The following is a 20,529-nucleotide window of genomic DNA, read 5'->3' on the forward strand; positions in this document are numbered from 1 at the left end:
AGCTAGTAAGTATCAAGTGTCTGAGGCCAGATTTGAACTCAGGTCCTCCTAACTCCAAGGCTGGAGTTCTATCCACTGCCCCACCTAGCTGTCTCCCACCTCCTCTTCAGGGGATGTAGAAGGTAGAACCACAGCAAAGGAGTGCAGGCCAGAATGCTGCTAAGGAGGCACCATCCAACTTCCACCTTCAAATGGGCTCTGGTTTTTGGCTGTAGAATTCCACTTTTGTTGCCTACCATATCTTCCCTATTCTGTTCCCCTCTTCTTACTCACTAGTCCTTTCTTTGAGCCATAGGCCAGAAGTGAAAAGAGTATGATATAATGGCAATTGGGTTTGGGGGATGTGAGTTCAAATCCTGTCTTCTACTTGCTACCTGTGTGACCTTGGCTAAGTTATTTAGCCTCTCTATGCTTCAGTTTCCTCATCTGTAAAAATAGAGTTGGATTCAATGGCCTGTAAGATCCCTTTTGATTCTAATTCTAAGTTCTTATGAAAGCAGGTTTTAGGAAGTACTAACCCATTTCCAAAGGTTCCATGGTCATCCCTACTCTTAGAGCCTCCTGAAATATCACACCCCTCTGGGCACCTACCTGGTATACAGTCAGTCCTTCCCCTCATATCCCGGAGTAACATAAGATTGTTTCTTCCACCCTGTCCCTGCTCCTCTCATCTTCTAATTCTCTCTTTCATTTTTCTCTTTCAGGATTCCATGTTTTCTTTGGCCCTGAAATGCCTTATCAGTCTGTCCACCATCATCCTTCTGGGTTTGATCATCGCCTACCATACACGGGAAGTCCAGGTAGGCATCCTTTCCTCCCATCTATTTCCATTCTAAACTGTTGAAGCCATTGGTATGGTCCTTACTCTCTGCTGGGACAGTCTTCTTTCATTAGGGAATCCTTCTAAGTCACATGCCTTTTGTAAGTTGGTTTCTCTGTGCCTTCTCTCATACCCACCATACCTACCACACTCTCCCTGAATTTGACCCAAAAGGATGTGAGGGAATTTGTAACCTCCCTATGGGCCTGAGAACAGCTTCTTTGAAATCATTTTTTGAGGATTCCAGAGCCCAATTTCTTGTTCTATACTTAATTTATAAATTGTGGTAAACTAGAACCAAGAGGTCAACTTGAAAGGTCTCCAGTGGAATGCCCCAAGGACTTATGCTTGGCCCTAATGGTTAACACTTTTGTCCTTTCCTTGGATAAAGACATATGGCATGATCATCAGATGTATAGATGACTTCAAGCCCTGGGTGACAAAGTCAGGATTCAAAAGCTCCTGAGTCTAGAACACTGGGTTGAATAAAATAATTTATATTTGAAATTCAATGACTAATGCAAAGCCTTAACTCCTGGGTTCAAAAAAATCAAGTTCATAAGTACAAGGTGCATATGGAGGGCAAGGATTAGATAGCAGTTTGACTGAAAAAGATCTGGGGACTGCAAGCTGAGTATGATATGGCTGCCAAGAAAATGGTTGCCATCTTAAGGTTTTTTATTAGCAGAGGTATAGCATCCAGCCCTAGGATGGTCTTAGTGCTCCTTTGACTACGACCTGTTCAGACCACATCTGGAATACTGTGTTCAGTATTCAGGTCTAGGAAGGCCATGGATAAGATGCAGGGCCTTGGATTCATGCTGTATGAGCAGAAATGTAAGGAACTAGGGTTGTTTAGAATTGTGAAGAGAAAACTTGGGGAGAGGAGGAAAGGAGAGAGGAATTATAGCTATCCTCAGGTATTTGAAGGATCGTCCTGTGGAAGAGGGATTCATTTTGTTCTCTGTGGCCCCAGAGGGCAGAAGTAGGAACAGAGAGTGGATATTTTAAAGAGATCGATTTAGGACTGCCTCTAGAAAAAAAAGGGGCTCACCAAGAGCAGAGTGGGCTGCCTCCAGAATTAAGTGGGCTCCCCCCTCCCTGGAGGTCTTCAGAGAAAGGTCAGATAACCGCTTGACTCTTATGGTATAGAGGGAATTCTTGGTCTGGTATGGGTTGAACCAGATGGCTGCTGAAAGTCCTTCCAACTCTGAGATGTTTCTGTGATTGTGTGATACAATAGTAGCAATGGGGTTGGGTTTTTTTGGAGGGGGCAGGCAAGAGTGGGGATTACTGGACCTTTGGGTACTGACACTAAACTCCCATGGATGAGGCCCAAGACAGATTTGTCTTGTATTAAATTCTAACGTAAGTTTATAGCAAATTACTCTAGGAAGTTTCCTGTGTTGGTAGCATTTTTATCTTCTGGCAAGGGCTGGTATCTGATCAGAATGAAAGTCTTTGTAGGCTGAGAGGGGGCCATTCCAACTTCTGCTGCTCAGGAGAGACTTGATAACCAAGAGGTACATTGGTGGGAACCTAGAAACACTCTCTATCCTGGACTGCCTGGATGGATGTGCTTTGAGATCAGTAGAAAGTGAATGGAATAAACTGGCCAGGTCTGCTGTGGAATTGGAATGATGCTGCCCAGATAATCTGTATCCTCTGGCTAATGGAAAATAATGACCAAACCATCTTTGAAACCCCAAACTATGTGTGTATAATACATACGTACATACACACCTATGAGGAGGGAGAGCATTCCAGGCACTGGGGACAGCTAGTACAAAGACGTGGGATGAATGAATGAATGAATGAATGAATGAATGAATGAATGAATGAAAAAACATTTTGAATGAAAAGTATCGGGTAGAGGAGATGGAGTGTTGGGTGTGAGGAAGAGCAGGAAGACCAGTTTGACTGGACTAAAGAGTATAGATAGGTGTGATGTGAAATAAGGCTGGGAGGGTACATTGGAACTAGGTTCTGAAAGACTTTAAATGTCAAATAGAAAAGTGTGTATATGTATATATGTATGCATGTATATTTACATATATATGTATGTATGCATACTGAAGTTGGTGTTACACACATAAAATATAGAAATATCAATATGTATATATACATACACAAAAATCCCAGAGGTAATAGGAACCATTGGATTTTGTTGAATGTTGGGTAATATCACCCAACCGTGTCTTCTTTGGGGTATAAAGCACTTTAGGAAGGTAACTTTGGTAGAGGTGGAGAGGACGTATTGGAGTGAAGAGAGGTTTGAGTATGGGAGACCAAGCGGGAGGCCTTCGTGATAGTCTAGGTGAGAGATGATGAGGGCTTGGCTGTATGAGTGGTGAGAAGGGATTGTGTGGTTTCTTTCATTCTTGAAGAGGACCATGACATCAGGGAGATGATGACGTGACTTGCAATTGACTTTGATTTGAATGAGGAAGGGCTGTGCAAAGTCACCAGCCTCATTTTCTCCTCCAGAGCCATCTGGGTCCAGTGGCCAGATATCGATCAGACTGACTGGAGACAGCCCAGAATCTAGTGGGAGACTCTGGCCCTTTTAAGCTAAGGTTTTTCTAGGTTCTCACTTTGAGTGAGGCAACGCCCTTTCAGTGAATAGGCCCCTTTAAGAAGTGAGTCAAAGGATGACCCCTTTAAGGGGATGAATGGGATGAATGTAGAAAAGACAAGATTTGGATAACTTAGTGGATATGGGAGGTAAGTGAGAGAGTGAGGAGTCTGAGGAATGCATCAGTTCTATGTAATTGGGTAACTAGAAGGATGACGGTGTCCTCCACAGAAATAGGGGTGAGTTTGGAGGCAAGATGAATCCTGTTTTGGACATGTTGGGTTTGAGATGCCTGGGAGACATTCATTTCAAATATGAGGCTTGTTGTTGAGTTGTTTTTCAGTGACCCCATTTGGGGTTTTCTTGGCAAAGATATTGGAGTCGTTTGCCATTTCCTTCTCTAGCTCATTTGACAGATGATGAAAGTGAGGTAAACAGAGGACTTTCTCAGAGTCACTCACCTAACTCTACATTCAGTGTTCTTACCACTCATTACATCACACCACTTACCACCTCTCAATACAATAAACTAAATTAGTTTTGTCACAGTAGTATTTTTTACATAACTGCTGTTGCTTTGCTTGTATTATTCAAATATTACTATCATGCTCAAACCAACTGAGTCAGGGAGCTACATAGATTTTGAGTCTGGTAGGCATGATGGAGGGCAGCTAGGTGGCGCCATAGTGTACAGAGCATTGGGCCTGATGTCATACTCCTCATACTGAGTTCAAATCTGGTCTTAGACAAATCTTGACTGTCATTTATTCCCTGTGTTACCTTGGGTAATTCCCTTCATTGCTTTGGAATTCAAAAATTCAATTCTGTAAAATTATGGGGTATATTAGAGGATCTTTAAAATACCTTCCAATGTTTAACATCTGGCTCTCTGAAAAAAAAATGCGTTCCCTATACACTTTTAAGTTTAATCTGCATTCTTAAAATTTTCTTCATCACTTTCTTAATACTATACAATCAATAAAACAATAAATCAAGCCCTGATTTGTAACATTTGTCAGTTTCCAAGGTATAATTTCTCATGCTGAAAATTTAACAATTGGCTCTCACCAGCCAGTGTGAGCTGCCTCCATCACAACCCTCATCTAACTCTAACTCTTAAAGCTCTGTGTTATCTTTGATGGTTCAATGTCTGATTGGCAATAGCCCTCTGCCCCATCCCCCAGCCCCTCACTTTGCTGCGACCAACTTATAGCCCTATTTCTCAACCTAAAACTTGTAGGACTGCTGCTATTCTTGTCCATTTCTGTCTTCCAATACCTTCCAATATCTGTCATCTATCTCCTTTCCCTCCCCCTACACACCTGGTGCCTCCCACTCTCAGCTTGGAATCTGAGGCCTAATCCTAGTCAGGTAGAGCTCTACCACAGCTGCTCAGCCTTTGACATTCATTCAGTGATTCATTCATCAAGCATTTATTAAGTACCTACTGTGTTCAATGTCCTGTGCCAGGCATTGAGGAGATTCAAAATCTAAGTCAGACAACATTCCTAACATCATAAAGCTCATAGTCCAATAAGAGGATAAGACACAAACATATTATTATAAAAACAAACATTACGTGATAAATATGTTAGATGCAGGACAGAATGCCATGTGAGGTCCAAAGTGAAACTTGTGACCCACAGTGGAAATTAGGGAAGACTTCATACAGGAGGTGTCACTTGACAAACACATTGAACACCCTACCCTATCAGTTTGCCTGCTGCTTTTTAAAGAAAATAAAATTTTATTGATAACTTTTAAAAAAATTGCTGTACCTTTCAATAACCTCGTCACCCCCAAAGAATCCTTTTCTATGGAAAAGAAGTTCAGTTAAGCAAAAACCAACCAACATACCCGCCATGTCTGACTACACATGTCTCATTCCACACCTGTAGTCCACCACTTTTCTGCGGACATAGAGTTTCCTTGTTAGTCTTTAGGAATTAAGATTGGTTATTTCATTGATCGGAATCTTGAAATCTTTCCCTGCTGTTTCCATTTACATCACGGTGGTCATCATAGAAATTATTTCCTTGGTTCTGTTTGCTTCACTTTCTATTGATTCATACATGTCTTCCCAAGTTTCAGATGAGAGAATATTTATAAAATGGCTTAACAAAGTGCCTGGTACCTAACAGGTACTTAATAAATGTGTGGTTCCTTCTCCCTTCCCTTTTTTGAATCTTTCATATTCGTCATATATTATGGTGCAATAGTATTCCATCACACTCATGTACCAAAGCTTGTTCCTTCATTCCCCAAATGATAGACATTCTGTTGCAATTTTTTTTTGCTACTGCAAAAAGTGCTTCTATAAATATTTATACATATATAGGACCTTCTCTTTGTCTTTGACCTCTTTGGGCTCTATGCCCAGTAGAGGGCCAAAGGGGGTAGATACAGTATAGTGACTTTTTTTTAAAGAATACAATGCCTCCTAATTCCAATCTGCTTCTCCAGGGACCACCCTGCCATCCTTATCCATCTCACTCTCACTGCTAGGAAACTACTCTGACACTTGGTTGGTGGTAGGCCTAACTCAGTGTCTGACATGGGAGAAAGAGAGAGAGAAAAGAAGAAAGAGAGGGGTGATTCTCTGATTTTCTATAATTGCTGGGGAGACACAGAGATAATAAATTTATTATAAATCATTATAGAGTAATTATAAATATATTTATTATAACTTAATTACAAATATTTATTATAAACAAATACAAATATACCAATTATACATTATTATAGATTTATTATAAATATATTCTTATAAACTATTATAGATTCACTAGAAATATATTTATTAGAAATTTGTTATAAATATATTTGTTATGATTTATTATAAATCCATTATAAATAATTTTCTTATAAATCATTTTAATTTATTCTAATTTATTATAAGTTTATTATAACATAATTTTATTATCCAGTGTGAAGGGCTTAGAAAATCCTCTTTTCTTGGGAATTTTCTGTTTACCTCTAGCCTTTTTCAGGCCAGTCAGAACTAGGGCAAAGTTTGGGAGCTGGAGTTAGTAGAAGTCACTTTCCATCACTGTCCTTCCCCTACCCTTTCATTCCCCCACTAGGGGGAGATTCATAAGGGAGAGGCAGTGTGATGCGGTACCAAAGACATCATGGCATATGAAAGAATGAGCGCTGGATTCAGATTCAGGAGACTTGGACTAAACTCCTGGCCTTGATACTTCACTTCCTCTATGAGTGTCTAATATGAGTGTTGTCTGAGCCTCAGTTTTCTCATCTGTAAAATAAAGATGATAAAATTTAAATTACTCCCTTCAAAGAGTCGTTTGAAGAAAGCACATTATAAACCCTAAAGAGCTATCTAAATGTGAGCTATTGTTAAGAGCTTTAAAAGCTTTCATCTCAGAGACCCTTTTTTTCCTCTCCCCTTGCCCTGTCCTCCATCTTGGATTGTAGTAAGCAATATTCTAAGTTCCCATTCTGCTTGATTTCCTCATTGGCCCTCCCTCACCTGCTCTTTTGTTGTGTGGTGCATGAAATAGCCAGAGCACACAGGTAAGAGGCAGCATGGTACCTTGGAGAGAGCACCACGGAGTCAGAAAATCTGGATTTGAGGCCCACTTCTTCCATTTACTAGTTGTGTGACTTGGACAAATTGTAGCATCATAGACCCAGAGCTGAAAGAAACCTAAGAAGAAATCTAGTCCAACCACTTCATTTTACATATGAGGAAACTGATGCCCAGGGAGATGAAGTGACTTGTCCAAGGTTAGACAGGTATTAAGTTTTAGAGGCAGGATTTGAACCTAGGTCCTTTGACTCCAGAATCAGTGATCTTTTCACTGTATATACTGCCTCTGTATCTCAATTACCTTATCTGCAAAATAAGGAAACTTACTTTACTTATTTCAGAGCTTTCAACATAACAATCATTTATTAAGCGCCTACTATGTACAATGCCTATGTTGAGCTCTAGGTATGAAAAGTCCAAAACAACAAAACAAAACAAAACAAAACCAGCCCAAAACAACCCAAACCCAAAAGATGCAATCCTTGTCTTCGAGAGTCAAAGAAGATAACACATGCAAAGTAATTTGCAAACTGTAAATCATGAGTTGTTATTATTAGTCTCAGGCTAGGTCTAGGCACATATAAAGGGGTTTCTTCTGCCTAGATTTGGGTGAGAGTGAACTTCCCCACTTAGTTCATTTTGTTTGAATTCAGAATTTTTTTAGGCAGCCTTACTTTTGAGAAGAAAAGCTTTTGGCACCGTCGTTAAGATATCTGGCATCTGAATCTCAATTTGCTAAGTCATACTGATCCTCATGAAGCTAATTAACTTTAATAAAATATGGAAAGATACCTAGTGGTGAGTTCTTCCTTAGCTTATAGTAACTTTTGGGAAAGAACTGGTCGTGGGGAGTTTCTTGGAGAAGAGAGAAGCTCTGTGCGATGTCCTTATATAGATATTCTTGGGTTTCCCATGCCCCCTCCTGCTGGAGTAAGGGTTATCCTGTCTCCCTATTACTGTTTTCTAACAATGCCCTCCTACGTTGGCTGTAGCAGGTGCTCGTTATGTTTGTCAGTTGGTCATTCAGTATCACTTTCCTCATAGATAAAGTCAGGGAATTGGGCTAGATGACCTTTAAAGTTCCTTCTATTGAAAACATTCTTCTCTGCTTTTCTGAGCTTTAGTTTCCTCTTCTGTTAAATGAGAATGATATTTCAGTTGTGTCTGACTCTTTGTGATGCCATTTAGGGTTTGGGGTTTGTTTTGGCAAAGATACTGGAGTGTTTTTGCCATTTCCTTCCCCAGATGAGGAAATGAGACAAACAGGATTATTTGCCTGGGGTCACACAGCTAGTAAGTGTCTGAGGCTGGATTTGAACTCGGGTTGTCCTGACTCCAGAAGCAGCACTCTATCCACTGTGCCACCTAGCTGCTGTTGTAAGGAAGACACTTTGCAAATCTCAATGCGGGATAGAAATGTGAATTGTTAGCATTATTATGTCTTTTTTAACTTAATAGTATTTTATTTTTTTTCCAACTACATGTAAAGACAGTTTTCAACGTTCATTTCTACAAGATTTTGAGTTCCAATTTTTTCTCCCCTTCCTTTCCTCCTCCTCCCCATGATAGCAAGTAATCTGATATAGGTTATACATGTACAATCATGTTAAACATATTTTCACATTAGTCATGTTGTGAAAGAAGAATCAAAACAAAAGGGAAAAACCATGAGAAAAAAAAAACAATGAAAATAATATGCTTCGATCTGCATTCAGACTCCATCAGTTCTTTCTCTGGATGTGGTTAGTACTTTCCATCATGAGTCTTCTGGAGTTGTCTTGGATCGTAGTATTGCTGAGAAGGACTAACTCTATAGCAGTTGATCATTGTACAATGTTGCTGTTACTGTGTACAATGTTCTTCTGGTTCTGCTCCTTTTACTCAGCATCAGTTTATATCTTTCTAGGCTTTTCTGAAATCTGCCTGCTCATCATTTCTTGCAGCACAATAGTATTCTATCACAATTGTATACCACAACTTGTTCAGCCATTCCCCAATTGATGGGCATCCCCTCAATTTCCAATTCTTTGCCACCACAAAAAAAGCTGCTATAAGTGTTTTTGTTAATAATAAACATTATTATGTTTAAGAGTATATCCTAAGCTCCCTACCAGTTCTAACATTCTATGTTCTGTGTTCTAACATTTTACCTTCTAAGTTCTCCTCCAGTTTTAACATAGGATCATAGCTTCAGAGCTGGAAGGGATGTTAGAGAATATCTAGTCCAATTCCCTCAATTTGCAGCTGAGGAAACTAAGGCCAGAGAGGTTAAGTGATTTGCCTAAGATCACATAGGTAGTAACTATGTGTGCTATGTTCTAACAGTCTACATTCTAAACTCTCTTTCAGGTCTTAAATCATATGATCTGTGTCCTAACGTTCTCTGTTCTAAGCTCTCATCTAGCTTTAACATTCCGTGTTCTCTGCTGTTAAATTCTAAGCTCCTTTTCAGCTCTTAAACCTTTGTTGCTAGTTGTGTCTGATTCTTTGTGATCTCATGGACTATAGCAGGCCAGGCCCTTCTATCCTCCACTATTTCTTTGAGTCTGCCCAAACTCATGTTCATTGTTTCCACTACACTATCTATACGTCTGCCATCTCCTCCTTTTGCCTTCAATCTTTCCCAGCATCAGGGTCTTTTCCAATGAGTCGCATCTTTTCATTATGTGGCCAAAGTATCTCAACTTCGACTTTCTAGTGAATAGCCTGAATTAATTTCTTTAAGTATTGACTGATTTGACCTCCTTGCTGTCCAAGGGATTCTCCAAAGTCTTCTCCAGAGCCACAATTTGGAAGCACTGATTCTGCAGTACTCAGCTTTCCTTATAGTCCAACTCTCACAACTCTACATTGCTACTGGAAAAATCATAGCTTTGACTATATGGAACTTTGTCTTAAATCCTATGCTCTACATTTTAGCGTTTTATATTTTAAACTCTTTAAAAATTTTAAAATTCTTAAAATTTTTAAAATCTGTGATTTAAATTCTGTTCTTACATTCTAAGTTTCCATCCAGCTTTAACAAACCCTATGCTCTATGTTCTACCATTTTATGTTCTAAGCTCCTTTCCAGTTTTAATATTTCATGTTCTAACCTCCCTTTCTGCTCTAATATTTTGTGTCCTACATTTTAATATTCTATGCTCTCTTCTATGATCCCACAAAGGTACTTCAGATCTAAAGGAAAGGAAATGCCTCAGGGTACCTCTTTCCAGCAAAGAAAGTTTTACCTGTGGGAGGGCTCACAAGCACAGATGCCCAGCTGTGCTCTTTTTTTTTTTTGGTGAGGCAATTGGGGTTAAGTGACTTGCCCAAGGTCACACAGCTAGTACGTGTCAAGTGTTTGGTCTGAGGCTGGATTTGAACTCAGGTCCTCCTGACTTCAGGGCCAGTGCTCTATCCACTGCACCACCTAGCTGCCCCCCAGCTGTGCTCTTGCAAGTGGAAACTGTCCTGCACAGTGGCAAACCAACAGGAAAATCCTTGAAGCCAGTAGGATTAAAGAAGAGGGCTCTATTCTGGGACAAAGCCAGTACAGAAAGGGTGCCTGGGAAGCCTAGAAAAATATAATTTTAGAGGGCTGCTATCCTTTGCCAAATGAACATTCATCTCTTGCTCCACTTTAATTAATGTTACATTGATTGATGGTAGGATCGTATGGGAAATGGAAGTAGGGATTGCGTTCTGGAATGTGGAGCATGTGGAGGCTGGGCATCTGGGGCTCCAAGTTGTATGAATGGCCTCAGCAGTCTGTCCAGCCTTCCTGTATGCCTCAGGCTTCTCATACATCATCTGAAGTAGCTGTTTCTTTAGAAAGAGGCATTATGATGAGAGGCAAATTGGACCCATTTTGGACTTAGAAGACCTGGGTTTGAGCCCCAGCTATGCCACATACAAAGCACCCCTCTTCTCTGAGCCTCAGTTTCCCTCATCTACAAAATGGGAATACTCATTCTCATCCTGCTTATCTCATAGTACTGTTGTGTGGAGGGCATTTTGTAAATGGTAAAGCACTATTACAAAAATGAATTATGGTTGCTGTTCTTAGTATTCAGAGCCTTTTCGTATACATTGTCTCTACAGTGTTTGATAAAGGAAAGATTGTGAAACTTGCAACCAAGAGGGCCTGGGTTTGAATCCCAGCTCTGATATGAACTATGTGACTATAAGAAAATCACATCACCTGTGTCCATTTAGCTTAACCATACTTGAAAAAGAAGCCCCTGCTATAACATAACATACCCTATAAATGGTCGTGCAGTCATTGCTTGAAAACCTCCAGAGATGGAGAAGCAACTATTCCCTCCTGAGGCATCTCATTCTATTGATGGGTCATTCAAATTGTTAGGAAGTTCAAATTTGATCTCAGACACTTACCAATGGTGTGACCCTGGGCAAGTCACTTAACCTCTGTTTGCCTCAGTTTTCTCAACTGTCAAATGGGAATAATAATAGTGCCTACTTCCCAGGGTTGTCATGAAGATCAAAGAAGATAATATGTGTAAAAGTGCTTAGCATAGTACCCAGAATATAGTAGGTGCTTAATAAATGCTTGCTTCCTTCCCCCCTTCTTGATGTCAATTCTCTGGGTCTCTCAAGTTTTTTGGTACCAAGTTCCTCATCCACGTACATTGTGCCTTTAGACCCTCACAACCACATTGGGAAGCAGGTAGGGAAGGGGCTACTGTCTATATTTCACCACTGAAGAAACTGAGGCCCAGAGAGATTGAGTGACTTGCCAACCAGCAGCAGGACTAGATTGAGAACCTAGATCTCCAGATTCGTGGTCCCAGGATTTTTCCACTCTATGGCATTTGAAGGAATTACGACTGAATGAGCACTGACTTTGGTTCCAGAGGACCTGGGTTCATCCCCCCCCCCCCCACCTCTGATATTTAAACTCAACTTTGGTCAAGTCACTTAACCTTCTTGGGTCTCAGTTTCCTCATGTGTAAAATGAGGGATATGGAATAGATCTCTTCTGTCTCTGTACCTGTGGTCCTGAGGACCTAAGTTTCTCCAAGATAGTGTTCTAGCCTTGGTGATATAGCTGGCTGGGAATCGCCATGGTTACTCTACCAGCAGCTTCTGTTTGACATTTCTGGTTTAGTTGCTACATAGTTTCACATTTGGGCTTAACCCTTTCTACTGCCAGAAAAAAAAGGTTTGGTTTGCTCATTTGCTCCATTCTTCACAGATGCACCTTACAAAATGATGACTTCTCTTAGGGGAAGATCCAGCTGTAGCCTAATGGAAGGAGCTATCGTTAGGGTCCAAAGACCTGGATTCAAATCAAATCTTTGCCATTTAGTACTCATATGACTTTGGGCAAGTCTCTTTAAGCTCCCTGAGCTCTCTCATGTTCCACCTGTGTGACTTCCCTTAACCTTGGTTGGCCTCGGTTTTCTCATCTGTAAAATGAAGAGGTTGGACTAAATGATCAGCTAAGGTCCCTGTAATTGTAAGGAAGATTTAAAATGCCAAGGTAAATTTATGTTTTATTTAGTTGGCGATGAGGAACCATGACTTTTAATAGGGGACATATATTAGGAAATGGGGGCTTCTTATGATACTGATAACCTAACCCAGAGTATGTACTAAGGATCCATTTTTAGGGACTGAAAAAGTGACTTATCTATTACGTGTCAGTCTTACTCATTTTCTTAATGTCTACAGCTATGTGATATAGTAGATAGAGTGTTGGACCTGGAGTTAGGAAGATCTGAGTTCAAATCCAGCCTCAGACACTATGTGACCCTGGGCAAGTAATTTAATCCCTGTCTACCTCAGTTTCCCTAACTGTAAAATCGAGATAATAATAGCACCTACCTCTCGGGGTTGTTGTGAGTCTCAAATGAGATAATATTTGTAAAGTACCTGGTACATAGTAGGCACTTAATAAATTCTTGTTTGCTTACCTTCTATTCCAACTTGAAATGGTAGACACTGATTATTCTTTGGCTCAGAAATCTTACTTTAACTGTGATGCCTTTCAATCTCTTAAAAGGATCAATTGGCTAGGTTGTACCTCCTCCCTCTGGCCTCCCACAGTGCTGTATTTGTACTTCTCTTACTGTTGGTTGCATTCTGCCTTGTACTATTTGTGGACTTGCCCTACTGAACTGTCAGCTCCCTAAGGGCAGGGACTGGCTCTCATTCATCTTTGTATCACCTCTGATGCCTAGTACAGTTCCTTACTTTCAGAAAGTATTCAATAACTGAGAAAGGAGACAAGGAAGGACTTCCGTTATACATTGCTTAAATTAGCATCTTTAAGTAAACTCATCATTCAGTGATTTCAGTGATGTCTGACTCTTCGTGACCCCATTTGGGGTTTTCTTGGCAAAGATACTGGAGCGGTTTGCCTTTTCCTTCTCCAGCTCATTTTACAGATGAGGAAACTGAGGCAAACAGGGTTAAGTGACTTGCCCAGGGTCACACAGCTAGTAAGTATCAAGTGTCAGAGGTCACATTTGAACTCAGTTCTTCCTGACTCCAAGGCCAAAGCTCTATCCACCGCATCACCTAGCTTTCTCTATTGATCCATTAAAAAAAAAAAAAAAGAGTAGTGTAGGGGCAGCTAGGTGGCGCAGTGAATAGAGCACTGACCCTGGATTCAGGAGGACTTCAGACACTTGACACTTACTAGCTGTGTGACCCTGGGCAGGTCACTTAATCCCATTGCCTAGCCTCCCCCCCTCCAAAAAAAAAAGTAGTGTAACCTTTTGCATGTAGGACACATCTATTTGAAGCTTTTGTAATATGGGTAGAAGAAATTGGATTAATTATATTTATGCTGAGCTATTTTCAGTTTTCTCAGTAATTCTTCTTCAATATATTGTTCATGTTCTTAAGTTTATTGAAAACTTGGTCATTGCATTTATTGTTTCTAGGTCTTGTTTATCATTCCACTGACCTACATTTCTATTTCTTAATTAGTAACAAACAGTTTTGGTGATTACAGCTTCGTAATATAGTTTTGAGGCAGCTGGGTGGCTCAGTGGAAGGTGCACTGGGCCTGGAGTCAGGAAGACTTAGGTTCAAATTCAGCCTCAGACAATTTCTAGCTGTGTGACCCTGGGCAAGTCACTTAACCTCTGTTTACCTTAATCCATTGGAGAGGGATTTGATTTGCCAAGAAAACTCCACGGACAGTATTAATGTGCTGTGGTTCATGGTGTCATGAAGACAAGGACATGACTGAAAAGCAATAATATAGTTTTAGATCTGGTAATGCTGGGCCCCCAGGTTTTATTAGTACTTTTTTAAAATTAGTTTTCTTTTATTGAACTTTTGCTCCTCCAAACACATTTTGATATTATTTTGTCTAGTTCTATAAAATAAGTCCTTGGTATTTTGATTGGTATAGTATCATCTCAGTAAATTAATTTATATAGTATTACCATTTTTATTAAGTTGGGGAAGCCCAACCATAAACAATGAATATCGTTTTTAAATATTTGTCTGCTTTTATTTCTGTAAAGATTCTTCTATAGCCTTATTTAGATAATTCTTAAGTGCGCCCTAGTAGGTTAACTCCCAGGTATTTTATGCATTTTGTAGTTATTTTGAATGGAATTTCTCTTTCTGTTGTTTCCTCCTGTTTTTTTTTAAGTACCATATAGAAATGCTACTACTTTACTTTCAATTTCTTCATTGATTTACTGGGGTTTTATAAAGAAACTTCTCCTTCTCTTCCTTTTCCTTCTCTTTCTCCTCCTCCTCCTTCCTCTTCTTCTTCATGACGGTTACTTCTTTGACTTAGGAAATATCAGACAAGAAGATTCTTTTTACCAATGCAGATTGACATGTTCCCTGCTACTTGTCTTAGACAGTTGCATGGATAGAGAGAGACTGAATTAACTCAGGTCAAATAGGCAAATAGTATGTGCCCAACTTGGGCTTGAACCTAGATATTCCTGATTCCAAGGCCAGCTCTTTATCCTCCATTGCATGCTTCCTATCATCTGCAAATAGGGATAATTTAGTCTTTTCCTTGATGCTGTTTATATCTTTAATTTCTTTCTACTGTTTTATTGCTATAGTTAGCATTTTTATAATTTACTTAAAATTCTTTCCAAACCTTAAAGTATTATATAAATGTCAGCTACAATGATGATGTCAAATGATAATGGGGTCATCCTTGTTTTATCACAGGGAAAGATTCCAGTGTTTCTCTATTGAAAATAATCCCAGCTCTTGGTTTAGATATGTACTTTTTAAAAAAAAATTTCCCTTTTTGTATTATTTATTTATTTTAAACATTCTTTTCTTTTTAAATTTTGAGTTCCAAATTCCCTCCCTCCTCCCCCCTCCTATGCCCACTGAGAAGGCAAGCAATATGATATCAATTATACATATGAAAAAATGCAAAACATTTTTCATATTGGTCATATTTCTTAAAAAAGCAAGAAAAATAAAGAAAGTGAGAAAATTATACTTCAATTTGCACTCAGAGTTCATCAGTTCTCTCTCAGGAGGTGGATAGCATTAAGGAGAGGCCCTTCCATACAAATGCTTGTCAGGGTTTTTAGCATAAATTAGTGTTATATTTTGTCAAAATCTTCTGCATATATTGCTATAATCATGTGAGGTTTTTTGTTTCTATGATTAATCATAGGGTTCTTCTAATGTTAAACCACACTAGCATCTCTCATATAAATCCAATTTGGCCATAATGGATATTTTTTCATATCTTTCTAGAGTCTCAGCTAATATTTTATTTAAAATTTTTGCATCAATAGTCATGAAATTGGTCTATCATTGTGTTTCTCTGTTTTATTCCTCCCTAACCAGAGTATCAAGATCATATTTGTTTCATAAAAGGAGTTTAGAAGAGTGTCTTCTTTCTCTATCACTGGGAACAATTTTTGTAGTATACAGTAGACATCAATTGTTTTTTAAGCATTTGATAGAATTCACTTACACAATCAATCTACACTAGGGTTTCTTTCCTTTGGTCTTTGATTTATGGCTTACTTGATTTCTTTTTCTGAATTAGGGTTCAATTAAAGGCTCCTTTTCTTGTTTTGTTCATTTGAGCATTTTACATTTTTATAATTACCCACTTCTCTTCAATTCTCAGTTTTGTTGGCATTTAAGTGTGTGTGGTAGTTTCTGATAATTCTCTTTATTTCCTCCTTATTTGAATTGAGTTTGTTCATAATTGATTTCTTGCCTGCCCCTACCCCTTCTTAATTAAGTTAGCTAATAACTTATAAATTTTTAAAATCTAGTTCTTTGTTTTATTTATCAGATCTATAGTCCCTTTGTTTTCAATTTTATCAGTTTTCAGGATATTTTCTTTTATGCTTGTTTTACTATATATCTTTAAAAGCTGAACTCAACTGCTAATTTATTCCCCCTTACACCCTGGATTCCCCCTCAGTCAGGAACAGCTTTCCCATTTCAGTCTTCACTTGGCACTTTGTTCTTTACCTCTCTGGGGACACTTATCACATTGTATTGTGTATCATTATAGCTACCTACGCCTGTGTCTTATTCTCCTATTAAAGTGTAAACTCTGAGAGGGTAAGGACTTTGTCTTACCCAGACTTCATATCTCTACATATGCAAGGGTCTTGATAACTGAAGGATAGGGCTTAACATTAAATATGATTACTTAGAAATCACTGAAGGATCCTTCTATGCCTAGAGATACTCATTGCCAAGTTATGAACATCAGTCCAGTGATACATACCCACAGAAATTTGGAGACTTGATTTTCCTAGTTGTTTGAAGTCTCCATAGAGTTATTGTTTGAGGGTTTGTTGGTTGGTTTGTTTTTAACCATCCTTGGGACAAAGATCAATGCTCTTCTTAAGATCAACTTGTGGAATGTGAGCTAGACCAGGGGTCAGAAGACCTGAGTTCTGGGTCCAGGTCTAAAGCTCTGGTCCTATGATCAGCTAACAATCAGATTGGAAGGATTCTGTAAGCTTGTTCCATGTGAGTTTAAAGCAGCCTATATTCTCTAGCCTTATGGTGGGGAAGATGAAATGAGATGATATATGTAAAGTGCTTTGCAAAACTTAGTGCTCTATAAATGCCAGTCGTCTCACTAAACATCAGACTTTTAAAGAAAATAATGTCAGGAAAACTTAGCGGATTCAAGAGCAAAGGGTAATTACTATGGTTTGGGTGGGATGGGGAGGGTAATATTTAAGCTGCGAATAAGGAGTAAATATGCTCTTAGAAATAGCAATTGTTTTTCATCTCTCTTGAGGACTGGACAACAGGACATGTGTTCATTCATTCATCAGGCATTTATTGAGCCCCATTCATTCAAGAGGATATAGTAGAATGAAAGGAACTTACAGATAGAAGACCTGGGTTCAAGGCTCAGCTCTATCTCTCCACATCTATAAAATGGGGTTAATAATAGTACCTGCCTCTCAGATAGATGGGTGGATAGGTAGTAGATAGGGCACCAGGCTTGAAGTAAGGAAGATCTGAGTTCAGATCCGGCCTCAGATGCTTACTAGCTGTGTGTATCCTGGGCAAGTCACTTAACCCTGATTTGCCTCAATTCTTCATCTGTAAAATGGGGACACCCTGGAGAAGGAAATGGCATACAACTCGGTATCTCTGCTAAAAAACTCCGTGACAAATTCCATGACTTCATGTAGAGTCAGACACTGCTGAATGGCTCCACAACAACAACAAACAACAACAACAACAACAACAGCACAGATAGATATCTAGCTCTGTGACCATGGGTAAGTCCCATTGCCTCTTTGAGCCTCAGTTACCTCTTCTCTAAAACAGGAAGCTAATGTTTGAATGATCTACTTCTAAGGGCAGTTGTAAGGAAATGTAAATTTGTAAATTGCTACTTGTATAAATGTAAACCATTATTAATATGGCCTAGGTACCATTGAAAATATAAAGATGAGAAAGGCATAGTTCCTGGTGTCAAGGACCTAAGAGTTTAGTGGGGCAGACATACACATAAATAAGGGTAAGTTAGTGCATTATGTGATAAATTAATCTTTTTTTTTCTGGCTAGGCAATGGGGTTAAGTGACTTACCCAGGGTCACACAGTAAGTGTCAAGTGTCTGAGGCCAGATTTAAACTCAGGTCCTCTTGACTCCAAGGTTGGAGCTCTATCCACTGCACCACCTAGCTGCCCCCTTAATCTTCTTTCAATGCACAAATCAAACAGTGCCTCTTCCACCACACCTTCACTGATTACTCCCATTCCTTGGAAATTGTCTTTCCATTCTTGGTACTATCATAGCACTATATTCATCTGTTCTTTTCCCCTCCTAGACTATAGGCACCTCAAGGCAACAAGCATTTATTAAGTGCTTACTATATGCTAGATATTGGGTTAAGTACCAGGGATAAGTGCTGGGGCTAAGTGAAGGTTGGCTGGCCTTGACTCTTTTTCAAAATGGATCCCACAAAGGGAACTCACCAACGGAAGAAGGGAGAAAGAGACTGGCAGAGAAGGATGTTCCAGGTCAGAGGGGTTAATGGATGTTCCTGGCTGAAGAAGGACCAGGGGAGGCTCCAGGGTGAGACTCTAGCTAGGGAATGGCATGAAAGTGCAGAAAGTCAGAAGCACTATTGGGAGGGAGAAGCTCCTGTCTCAAGGACAGGACATGTCTTATTTGTTTCTGTGTCTCCCTCATGGTTAAGTAGTGTTCTTCACAGAACTGATTCTTGATAATTGTTTATTGAATATGAATTTCTTGATAAAATGTCATAAGAGAGACAACCACAGTGTTGTCAGAGACTGGAGAAGGAGGAAAGAATGTTTGACTGGAGGGGTCAGGGTTGGTTTTATGGAGGAGGTGGCATTGGAGCTGGGCCTTGAAGGATGGGTAGAATGCGTCAAGTGAAAATGCCAAATCTGACCATCTTTTCTCAATTCTCCTCCTTCTTGGTATTGCTACTGTTGACTCCCCTCTCCTCTGGGATACTCTCATCACTTGGAATTTTGTGACACGATTCTCTCTTGATTCTTCCGGTGTTTTCCTATCTCACATCCGTATCTTAACCCTTAATGATGTGCATTCCCCAAGGTTCTGTCTTCTCTCTATATATGTTCTTCCTCTCTCAGTAATTTCATCAGTTCCTATGGGTTTAATTGTTGTCTCTTGTGCTAAATACTCGAAGATCTATATAACTAGCCCCAGTCTGTCCCTGAGCTTCAGTCCCCCACCACCAATTGCCTATTGAACATTTTATTTTTGTTTTTATTTTATTTTTATTTTTAGGCAATTGGGGTTAAGTGACTTGCCCAGGGTCACACAGCTAGTAAGTGTCAAGTGTTTGGTCTGAGGCCGGATTTGAACTCAGGTCCTTCTGACTTCAGGGCTGGTACTCTATCCACTGAGCCACCTAGCTGCCCCCCATTGAACATTTTGAAAAGATGTCCAAGAGACATCTCAAACACCACATGTCCAGAATAGAAAGCATTATCTTTCTTCCTCTCTTCCAAATTTCTCTATTTCTATCAAAGACCCCACCATCCTTGTAGTTTCTCGTATTTGTAACCTTCTAGTTATCCATGACTTGCCTCTCTCCCTAAGCCCATGTATCCAATCAGTTGCCAAATCTTGTTGCCTTAGGTCCCCCTCTCCTTCACTCCATCTTCCATTCTGCTGCCAAAGTCATTCTTCTCAGTCAGAGGTCTGACTATGACACTGTTCTATTCAATAAACTCTTTTGTCCAGTCATTCTTCAGTCTTGTCCGACTCTTTGTAACCCCATTTGGGGTTTTCTTGGCACAGATACTGGAGCTGTTTGCCATTTCCTTCTCCAGCTCATTTGACAGATGAGGAAAATGAGGCAAACAGGGTGAAGTGGCTTGCCCAGGCTCACACAGCTAGTAAGTGTCTGAGGCCATATTTGAACTCATGAAGATGGGTCTTCCTGATTCCAGGTCTGGTGCTCTCTGCACTATGGCACCACCTAGCTGCCCCTCAATAAACTCAACTAGCCCCCTATTGCCTCCAGACTAGACAAACTCCTCTATTTAATTCTTAAAGCCCTTCCCAAATGATCACAATCTCCTTTGTACATTACTCGCCTCCCGTACTTTGCAGACCAGTCAAATCCAGTTTCTCTCTGTTCCTTACCATCATTGTGCCTCTGTATTGGCTATCCCTCATTCCTGAAATGTCCTCCCTCTTCTAGGTGGCACAGTGGATAGAGCCATGGGCCTGGAGTCAGGAAGATCTGAATTTAAATTTAGCCTTAGACACTTCCTAGCTGTGTGACCTTGGGGAAGTCACTTAACTTGTTTACCTCAGTCTCCTCAACTGTAAAATGGAGATGATAATAATAGCACTGGGTTGTTGTGAGGGTCAAATGAGATAATGTTGTAAAGGACAATGCCTAGCACATAGTAGGTACCATATAAATGCTATTATTATTATTATTGTTAGTGTTGTTCTATCTCCCCAATAGCTCATGCCATCTCCCTAGCTACCTTGTATTTATTTGTATCTATTCTGCATATTTTATATATGTATTTGTTATTTCCTTTGCTACAATGTAAGTGCCTCAGGAGTTGGGATTTTTTCACTTTTGAAACTTTGTAGATGTACATACCCTTTGACCCAGCAATAGCT

The 20,529-nt window shown here is 39.7% G+C and overlaps 1 protein-coding gene across 1 annotated transcript in view; it reads left to right on the top strand.

The window, feature by feature from the left end:
* Nucleotides 1–20,529, top strand: part of LOC114050078 (small conductance calcium-activated potassium channel protein 3-like) — a 284,782-nt gene that overhangs the window by 88,772 nt on the left and 175,481 nt on the right. Inside the window, exon 2 of the mRNA XM_027871626.1 lies at nt 705–800. Coding sequence (XP_027727427.1) covers nt 705–800 — 96 coding nt within the window. The remainder of the gene's footprint in view (nt 1–704; nt 801–20,529) is intronic.

Source organism: Vombatus ursinus, unplaced genomic scaffold (genome assembly GCF_900497805.2).
Source record: "Vombatus ursinus unplaced genomic scaffold, bare-nosed wombat genome assembly UNPS02014798.1, whole genome shotgun sequence".
Lineage (NCBI taxonomy): Eukaryota > Metazoa > Chordata > Mammalia > Diprotodontia > Vombatidae > Vombatus > Vombatus ursinus.